General features: G+C 35.8%; 1 protein-coding gene across 1 annotated transcript; it reads right to left on the reverse strand.

Annotated features, from left to right (window-relative positions):
* Positions 1 to 1,418: 1,418 nt before the first annotated feature.
* LOC111888832 (uncharacterized) lies at positions 1,419 to 2,492 on the reverse strand. Its single transcript, XM_052769110.1, has 4 exons — positions 2,423 to 2,492; positions 2,131 to 2,346; positions 1,934 to 2,052; positions 1,419 to 1,835 (listed from the first exon to the last, which is right to left on the reverse strand). Exons 1-4 carry the CDS (start codon positions 2,490 to 2,492, stop codon positions 1,419 to 1,421), a joined length of 822 nt encoding a protein of 273 aa, XP_052625070.1.
* Between the last annotated feature and the right edge of the window lie 8,580 nt (positions 2,493 to 11,072).

Here is an 11,072-nt window from a genome sequence, read left to right on the forward strand (position 1 = left end):
AGGAGCCCGGTTTTTGTGAAGATCTTCCAGATCTACGGAGAGACACTACTTCTGCAAGCCGTAGTGCTGCCCGATCGTCTTCTGATCAAGTGAGTGTGTAGTCATTTTCATTCCAACGCAATATTATGAAGTATTCTATATAAAATATGTGTTATGTGTATATATTTTGTTGTTATATGTGTGAATGTATATTCACTCTCTTCTATCTCATAGATCTGATATATTCTCTATGAAATATGTGTTATGTGTGTATGCCTCTTCTGTTATATGGAATATGTATTGATTAAAGCATGCTATACAGGTTTTTAAACAATGTATAAAAATGTATATTTTTATCTACTAATATGTTGGGTAGAACATGGGTAGATAATTGGTGTGAAATAAACAGATGAGAGGCCTCGATGTTATTGGTGTTATTCTAGTCATTCACCAGAGTATGGATGACGACCACAGACTATTCTAGACTGTCCTGTGGAACACTAGCAGGCTCATTACCTGTAGGTGTTGTGAACGATGTGTTCACCGGTGTACTCTATCCCCCACATGGTTGCCTTTAGGACACTTATTGTTGAGGAAGCCCCTCTGCAGTAATGTCCGTCCCGATGAAAATCCTGAATTAGGTTCCTTATAATAGATGTTATTTTAGAGACATATAGTGAGGATAACGGGAATGGGTAATCGGGTTTATTGTGGATTGTTGAAATTAAATATAATTATTGTGGGTTGAAAACCCTATATGCTCACCAGGCTCCCAAGCCTGACCCACTCAGTTTATTTGTATTACAGGAAGTGGTGTAAGAGCTTAAGATGGGCGAATCATCAAGTTGTTTTGTTTACAAGTCTGTATATGTATATATTTGTTGAATGACTTGTAATGTTATCGTTTATGCTTTATGATCTGTATCGGAACATGACATCCCGACTTTTGATTATGAAATGAAATCATATTTCTATATGAAATGTTTTGATAAATATCTATTTTATCATGTTTTGTTTTTGGGAACAAATTCCGCATCTCTTTTAAAATCAAAAGGATTTACTCTGAAAATGTTTAAAAAGCATAAATGAAATCGGTTTTTTCTGGCCGAGATTTTGGGGATGTCACAATAGAGAATTCGGAAAACATATTGACAAGGTCGGTGCCTAGAGATAAGTTTAATTTTTTGCTTTGACTTGTTGGTTGTCCGCATCTATGCAGTTATTGCGGTCCAAATCTTATCGCGGTCACTTGTCGCGATTTAAAATAACGGTTCTCGCGGTGGGATAGCGGATATATATATATATATATATATATATATATATATATATATATAATCACAAAGAGTCATAAAATGTAAAAACACATAACATAGTTATACAAGGTCCACATCCACATAACATATATTAAAAGAGTCTAAATCAAATTTCCACACAAAAGATCAATCGCAATCCACTGGTTCGGCTTCCGATTCAACATCGTCTAATGCATTCACTTCTACATCAAGGTCTACATACACATCATATTCCATTTCAACTCTAGTCTGGTCATTATCATCATCATCATCTCTATAACGCTCCCTTTTGCTCCTCGTACTATGCCTGATGTCTACATTTCCACCCATCGCTTCTCGCACATCCGACCAAAGAAGACCATCACGTGCATCCACAAAGTCTTGAATTTCAGCCTCTGTCGGTATTGTCCACTCATCATTTTCCTCTACATCTCTCAACAAAATAGGATCAGTTTTGTTGCTTTTTAGAGATTCAAATCTCCTTTGTAACCTTGTGTTATATTGAATAAACACAAGGTCATTGAGTTTTTGCTGTAAAAGACAATTCCTTTTCTTGGAGTGTAACTAAAAGAAAAGAAATATGAAAAGTTAGTTAGAGTTTCAAACTTTCAATTAAACTAATGTACTCTATAATTTATAAAAAAATTGTTAAAAAGACTTGCATTGTCAAATGTACTCCAATTGCGTTCACAAGGTGAAGCACTACATGTTTGACTAAGGACCTTGATAGCAAAATTTTGAAGCAAAGGAGTATCGATCCCATAAGAACGCCACCAAATATCTATATTTTATAAATAAACATAAGTTAATAAAAAATAGTAAATAATAAGATTTGATTGCATTATACTTTTTTACTTACATGGTGCAACTTTCATTCTACTTCTTTTAGCGGCTGCAGATCCAAATTGGCCTTCTGAATCAATGTAGATATTCAATTGTTGTCTTAAAAGATCATTCTCATCTTCATCGGGAACAAGACGGTCGATGGCAACATATAGTCCCGTCGCTATATCTTTATGTTTCTCAATCTCTGAATTTTCTCCATGAAAAATGGCAGGATTAAGAAAACATCTAGCTGCACATTCATTAAAATATTAAAACCAAATAATAAAATTAATTTTTAACTTCCATCAATAAGTGAAGTTTTATACCTGCATGTAAAGGATGATGAAGTTGGTCAGACCATCTTTGTTGAATTATAGACAAAACTGTACTCTCCATCCTTGCATTAGGCCCCACCTTTTAGATTTTTGCTTATTTGCTCTTTTGCTTTGACTTGTTGGTTGTCCGCAACTCCGCATTCGTTAAGTTCCTTCGGGGTATGATGGGAGAGGAAGTTATTGGTTTCTGGAGGAGTTCAGACAATGGTCAAATCAAGGTGGAGATTGTTAAATGTGACTTAAGAATTAAAGACCTGAAATGAGAGTTAGAGCATTTGACAATTCAATGGAGCATCTTGGATATGATGACACTCTTGGGTATGGTGGCACTCTTGGTTATGATGGCACTCCTCAAATATGATGACACTCTTTGAAATGGAACATCTGACAAAACACTGGAGTATCAAAACAAGTGTCAGATGGGTTTTGGTCATAAGACATCCTATGTGCTCATACAAACCCTAATGCTTGGATCTAGGTTTCTCTAATGTACATGCTTTGAATCCAAGACTATAAACCCTAATTCTAGCATATGGAAATCAATATTAACATATAATTACGTTTATGATATTACCTTGATTGTTATGTAGCAATAACAATCCCAATTCCTCCTTGAATTGACTTTGGAAGGCTTAGAGTCACAAGTGTCACTCCTCTAACGGTTCACAAACACCATAAGCAAGAGGATGAAGAGGAGAGAGGATGGAGGCTGCCCAAAACGTGTTCTAACCCTAGAAAAGAAGTTCCCCACGTTTTTGAGCCTCAAGGGTTCTATATATAGTGAGGCTATTAGGGTTATCTAACAAGGAAACCCTAATTTGGTTGCTTAAGCCCTAAGCAACCCATATACTCCTTTAATCAGGCCCTTGGACGATTTCCTTATGGGCTTCCCATAAGAATTCGTCCACCTCTTGATTTAAGACAATCCATGGCCCAAATTGCAATTATCTTATAATTACAATTCCAGTCCCTTAAGTTTAATTAATCTCTTTTAGTCACAAAACTAATTACCAATTAATTATTGACTAATATTAATTAAACAATATGATTTCTCCTTTAATATATTATTCCCATAATATATTAATAAATCATATTTAATCCTTTCTCTCCATAATTCATCCTATCAAGTTGTTTTGGTGAAGGCAACCCAAAAGGACCATGCACCATCGGGTCAAGTACATACCAAAATAGTTATGGACTTAGACACTAATCCAACAGTCTCCCACTTGGATAAGTCTAATAACTATTCTGCGTATGACTTCAGATCCAGATCTGCAATCGTAGCTTTCAAAATCCGTTGTCAACTCTGATCATATCAGATACGCGTGTCCTTAGATAAGGGATCATATATTCCTCCATTCTAGATATCGTATGAGACATGATTTCAAATCATTCTCTTTGTACTACATCTCGATTCCCGATTTATGATGACTGACTAATTGAACAAATCAAATTAGCCCTACCCCGTCCGAGCATTTACGTTTGTCATCACTAAATCATCGAGGGGCCCAAAGATATCGCTTTTATCCTTCTTTGGATAAAAGGAACGGATAAACTTTGATACAATGCTTGCTTGCACTCACTCACCGAATCACACACAACAATATGTTTTATAACACCAAGTTACTAGTGCGTTTACATATTATCAATGTGCAACCGATTTGCAAGATACAACTCACACATCTCGATTTCAAGAATATAAGATGTTATCGTCTCACCAATCACTCGTGATACAATTCATGGAGTGATCCAAGTGAGCGTGGGTTTAATCCAATGCTCAAATCACATTCATAAGCACTCATGAACGTTGCAGCAAACATTTGCTTATGTCTAATGCTCTTTAGACAATCCACACACCAATTCACGACAGTCTTCATTCATATCTACTTCCAACATATGAACGACTGTGGCCCGTTTGAATAATTCGATAATTCTTAATAAACTCAATTATTCTGGAAGTCAAAACATGCAAATGTGAAACACAAGAATAATACTAATCTCATATGGTCTCAAACCTTTGAGTATAAATAAAACGCCTTTTATTTATCACCATATTGATTACTCATTAGTTGTCGTTTCGGGTAATCAACTTCTTACTTGAATTACAACACTTGTCCTATGCTCCTAGCATGCACACAATGTTTACCTATGGTTCCTACTTTGTGAAATAGATCACATTGAACACATTTCCAATCATTCTCATTTCACAACTCTAAATCCTTTTCATAAGTGAAAGAATATCAAATTCTTGCTACTTATAGATTATGCTATATTCTAACATTTTATGCAATGATCCTTTCGTGATATCACTGCACCAAAGTCACAAAGACTATTGCCAATGATATTACAAAGTCCTTTATCGGAGATTGTTACAAGACAACTCCTTAGATACGATGTCTCTCACTCAAAGTACATTCCTTTGAACATCCTTTTGCATAAAGTTTTCTAATCTAGTCATAGATTTTCAGTATTCAATTCCCAACATGGACATGCTTCCATATTTTCCATATGACAACTCATTCTTAATAGAATCTTTTCTATTCATGATAATGTCGATATGGTCCATCCAATATGGAAACATTTCCATATTTTCCATATGACCACTTATTCTTAATAGAATTTTTTCTATTCATAATAATGTCGATATGGTCCATTCAATACCATGCTTCCAACTACTCACAAGCAACCAATCCTCGTCGAACTTCGGATTGTCCTTTGATACTTGTTTAATTATTTTAGTCAAAACCGATTCTAGTCCCTTTTCCCTTTAAATGCGCTAGACATTTGGAAAATCTTAGAATGGTCAAACATTAAAGCATTTGCAATCGATCCTTTACCCGAAGCGTATGGGACACGACGCATAATGTTTTATTTGCTATGTTCTCAAAATTTGAATTGTGAAGATGAATGTCGTAATCATAATCGAAATTTTAAGAACACACTATGTACCCTAGACTAAATTTATTAACATTTCTCAACCTAAACCTTTAGATTTGAAATGAAGCATAATATTCTCTCCCTTAATTATAGCAAAACAACTCTTCAACTATTGCGACTTTGCAAAGTATGACTCTTGTTTTCTATAATTAATATTGCTAACCTTGCAATACTTTCCTTAATAATCATACAATCATAACTTTTATGCTCCCACTATCATGATGATTACTATAAAACATAACACTTATGCTCCCACTAGCTTCGACATGTATTCATAAACATCTTAACTTTCAGAAAAACATTACCTATTGAATTTCTTAAGTCCATGTTTCTAATACTTAATGATTTGATAATCTTTTATCAAGGCTTCTTGAACTTATACACCTTTTCCTTAGATAGCTCATATGTGTGTCTAAACAATTAAGACTAATTGCCAAACCTCACAATTCAAATTATGGAAAGGGATACCGTAACCATAATCGAATTCGAGAATGCAATTATACAATCACTATCTTCTTAAAATCTTTCTTAGTGAAAGCATTTACTCACAATCATTTTCATGAAGGAGGAAATCTTATGACACTTAGATTTAAACGGTGTATGTGCTCCTATCCATGTGAATTTGTTAAAACCAAAGTTTACGACAAATTCAAACTCATATGGATCGAACTTTCTTAATCTCGATTTCTTGCCTTATGGTAGCACAGCTGCCCACCATGTCTTCCAAGTAGTTAAGCAGCTCACCTTTTCTTATCAATGTACTTTCCATTGATCAAGGTCCTTGCCTTTTGTGCATTCAAATGAGAACTCATAGGACTCACATGCATAATTAACTCGATTGGAACGGCACAGAAACAAAATAATGTCAACACGATAGGTTGTAAACCTCAACTCGTGTGCTAGTGATGATTGATAAGGTTTATTTGATTTGTTCTTGAAACCTTTCAAGATCATTAAGACTCCCACTGACTCCTTGACATATAAGATTCTCTTGTCAACAACCATTTCTTGACAAACAAATATTCAAGAGTTAGTGTAGCTTTTATCAAAACTCTTCATAAATTGGTCCTAGTTGGTCTTTGTCTTATCCAAGACATCACAACTTTCCACATTTGATGAATGTTATAAACCTTTAATACTTTTCACTCATTGTCACAATCTTAATTTTAAGACTTGTTATTGGAACGAAGTATGATTGACTTCTTGATTTTACCATTTCTTCAATTCTTGATTCCTCTTCTTAGACATACAATTGTACTAAGACTCACTTAGAGGATCAATTGAGATATGGTTCTTAATCATTAAGACCTATCATAAAGCATAAAAGCTACTCTCCCTTCTTCTTAGAATGGAGAAACTTTTATCTTTCTGCCTACTTGAGTCTTCTTATTCGTTTTGTTATTGATTTAAACCTTTTCAATCAATTCATAATTACACTTAATCTTGTAAGTATAATCATATTTACTAAACCTTTAGTAAATCATGACGAATATCATTGTTACTCTTATGGTGGACTTGATCAACACGCAACTTTGTGTACTCGATCTCCTAGTCCTTCACTTGACACTTTGTCAATGAATTAGTCTAATTTCCAAATATGAAATTTCTCATTCATCGTGTAACCAAGTTGCATGATTCCAAGTTTATGTCCAATTGAAACTTGGGCGATGAGAAACTCTCCATATTTGGTAAATTCTCGACTTTCCATAAATACCATAATAAGAACCAAATCCATTATTGCTAATAATATAAACATTTTAACATCAATTTTTCATACACATCATTGCAAGGATAATATAAAAAAATCAAAAATTATTTTATGCGGAAAAATTTGTCCTTACAATGCAACTCATTGAAAAACTTATGCTAATACATCTTTCTTAGCAATCTAATTCTAACTCTAAGTAGTAGCTCAAGAATCTAATCTTCGAGAAATGCGATCGAAATCCATTCCTTCATGGTTAGATTCTGCTCACTTCTTCCTTTAAGCTTCCTTTCTTCTCTTCGATCCTACAAAACATCAATTGTAATCTTATCACATTATGTATTCAGAATCTAGAATGAAGCTTAAAAGAGTTAGTCAATGGATTTTACCTAAATTAGAGCAATACGTTTCGACTCTCCCATCTCTTAGATCTCTTAGGTAAATGGGGTAGCTTCGTCTCCAATGACCTTTCTCTTGGCAATAAAAGCAAATTGACTCTTTTGGAACATGACATGGAACTACTTCAGACATTGCCTTTCTCTTATGATCAAACTTTTCGAACATAGCATGTCTTTCGTTGCCATTGTCTATATCCATAGAGGTCTTGAAGGCAGATTCACCGATTAACTTTGCTTTTCTATTGCACCAAATCATTGCTGATTCAACAGCAATAAGCATATAGGTGAGATCTATAAGGGTCACGTCGCAGTTCATCATATAGTACTCTCTTACAAACTCACTATATGATTTAGGAAGTGACTGAAGAACCCAATCAACAGCCATCTCCTCACAGACAACGGATCCCAACATTCTTAACCTATCAATGTGTGACTTCATCCCTAGGACGTGTGCACACACCGACTTTCCTTCTTTATGTTTACTTGCCAAAAGGGCATGAGTGATCTTGAACTTTTCAAGCCTTTGAACTTGTGGGTTAGGGAGAATAATTGGAGGAGGAGGAGGAAGTGAAGCATGATCTCTTGTTCCTCGATCGAATCGTGGAATATCATCTTCATGTGGAATGCTTGTTCCACGAGATTTGAGAAGACCATAGTTGTCAAACTTTGACATCTACAAAACGGGAGAAAATGAATTCAAGTTAGTTGATTGATTGAGTCCTTAGTAAATCACCAAAATAAAATACTAAGGCTAGGACCCAACACAATATTCTACAACTTGGGAGAGGGATGCCGTAACCCTAATTGCAGAATATTTGAAGGTAAGTGAATGACGATTCACTAATTTCCACCATGAAAAACGAAAAAGAAATTTAAGTTTTTAATCTATGAAAACTCCTAGATCCTTTAAGATTCATTGAACTTTCAATGGCATGTTTAAATCTCGATATGCCCCTCTTGTTTGTGACTGGGATGCCGAGGATCACAAAGCGGGTATGAATAACCATGCAAACTTACATGGTGCCCTCACATGTTACAGTCACCTATTCGATGTGCCGGTAAACCACACACGCTCCACCGAACTATGACAAATATTGAGTCACCCTTTGCTACCTTTGCTTAGAACCATTTAGTGTGCCGGTAAACCACACACGCTCCACTAACGTCTTTGCAAGGGCACAAAGTGTAATTTCATGGAATTGCATCAATTCACTTTTGCCTAAGTAACTAAGATTGGGAATTTTATGAAAACATTTAGTTACTTTAATAATTCATTATACTTATAATGGAAGGTTTCGTCCTATCCTACCCATTCGACTAACGACCCTCCACTAGTCAAGAGTGCGGTGGGTAAGAGTGGATACCCATTCAATCGCCATTTTATAGGCAATTTCCTTAAACACCCCTTATAGACCAGCTTCGTGAATGAGGCCTACTAACGGTAAGACTGACTTTTACTCATACATATATATAATGTTAGATTTTTAATGTTATATATAGTATAGGGTGTATTTTATACTTTTAAAATATTAGGTGGTCAAATTTAACAATTATACCTTTAATTCAATTAAATTGTAAACCAAACTTTATGGATTTATTAAGCCTCTTTTAATTATACACCTTAATTAATTAATAAAACCATAAGGGTGAGATTTGAACTTTTTCAAAACTATATTAGAGTTTTAGAATTTAACATTCCTAATTAAACTTTTAATCAACTTTTAAATTCCAAAACTTGAGGGCAACTTCTGAAACATTTCAACACATTAGGGTTTAAAATTTAAATATACATCAAAATTAAACCATTTAATCAAAATTTAAATTCCAAAACTTGAGGGCAAGTTTTGAAACCTTTTTCAAAACATTAGGGTTTTAACTATTTAAATTTCAAAAACAACAAAACTTTTGGGTTCAAATTTAAACTATAAAACCTAAGGGGAAAATATGAAACGTTTCATAACATAAGGATCAAATAAAAAAATAATCTAAATTAACATTTAATTACATAATTATCCATATTTGATTTATTTAATGATTTCTTGCAAAACAATTTACCAATTAAGTCAAAATAATTAAACAATTATCACATAAGGAAACAATTATCTTATTAATTGATAAATTTCTTCAATTAGATCAAGAATATAGTCAAATATATCATAAAATTGGATTTATATTTGTAACGACCCAATTTTCACGACCAAAAATTTTGTTTTAAAACATTACTTTAGAAAATACTAATAACTAAAAACATTGTTTGATCAAACCATAACACAAAGTGAACCATGTCTAAAAGCCAATTCATACACCCAATCCAAAATATCAGAGTACAAATCCTAGTGAAGCTCGTAAATGCGGAAACCGGGAGTGTGTGTGTGACATGCTGCTACCGCGTCGGCTCCTTTCTCCTAGCTGAGGAGGTACCTGAAACCAAAACTGAAAACCGTAAGCACAAAGCTTAGTGAGTTCCCCCATCGTACCACATACCATACAAACACATAACATACATACTGCCAGGCTATTCTGGGGTGCCTGACTACTCGGTATGGCCGTTCTGGGGTGCCGTCCTACCCGTGTCAAGCCATTCTGGGGTGCTGACTACCCGTGTCAAGCCATTCTGGGGTGCTGACTACCCATCGGTCCTAATAACCGATCCTCGGGGACTAGTCCCCTCTTACTACCTTTATCTCATATAACATAACAAGCCAGCATGCAATCATATCATCACGTACTGTCAGACATATCTGGGGTATCCGACCTACCCTTCGGTCCTAACAACCGAACTCTACAACTATCACATATACATATCATGCCAGCATACAACATATCAGGTAGTAGCAAACCTAGATGATATCACAAAGACAATCATCTAACATACAGCTCCTACTGGTGGGCCGGCATTGTGGCCGTAGACCCACCGCTACTGGAAGGTAACTCACCTCGAAGTAGCTGCTGATCTGATCGGGAACTGACTGCCTACTGTTGCTGCTGCTGCTCCGGAAATCCTCCGGCTGCAATTCCCACAACATACTCAATCAAACACTGCTCACTGACCTTTGGGTAAAATGACCATTTTACCCCTGACCATGCCCCAAGTCAAATTCAGAGTCAACTTTCAGTTGACCCGACTCACCGAGTTGGCTTTCCAACTCGCCGAGTCACCACCCAAACGATTGTCCTGGATCCCGTTCCTACTCGTCGAGTTAGGCAACGACTCGACAAGTTCTCCTTCTAAACTGATATTCAAGTCCTTCATCCTACTCGCCAAGTTGTATGAACAACTCGTCGAGTTCATCTTCATCCGATGAACACTTATGCTAAGACTCGCCGAGTTGTATGAACAACTCGCCAAGTCTGTTCTTGATCTAAGGAGATTGCCTTGAACTCGCCGAGTCAGGGCATTGACTCGTCGAGTACCTCCATAGATGAGTTCAGCTTCCGACTCACTGAGTCACACCCCGTGACTCACTGCTCACTCGACACTACGAAAAGGGGACAAACTCGGAGACTCGCGAACAGACTCGCCGAGTCACATGGACGACTCGCCGAGTCGTTGCCATGCACCCACTAAATACACAGATTTGCTCGATTCCAGTCCATGCCA

This window comes from Lactuca sativa, chromosome 2 (assembly GCF_002870075.4).
Source record: "Lactuca sativa cultivar Salinas chromosome 2, Lsat_Salinas_v11, whole genome shotgun sequence".
Classification (NCBI taxonomy): domain Eukaryota; kingdom Viridiplantae; phylum Streptophyta; class Magnoliopsida; order Asterales; family Asteraceae; genus Lactuca; species Lactuca sativa.

What these genes read in the sequence shown, in the direction of transcription:
- LOC111888832 (XM_052769110.1), bottom strand. Translation starts at nt 2,492, where the DNA reads ATGGAGAGTACAGTTTTGTCTATAATTCAACAAAGATGGTCTGACCAA. An exon ending in TCATCATCCTTTACATGCAG is followed by an intron (nt 2,347 to 2,422) that starts GTATAAAACTTC and finishes ATGAATGTGCAG; the next exon opens with CTAGATGTTTTCTTAATCCT. An exon ending in TAGAATGAAAGTTGCACCAT is followed by an intron (nt 2,053 to 2,130) that starts GTAAGTAAAAAA and finishes TATAAAATATAG; the next exon opens with ATATTTGGTGGCGTTCTTAT.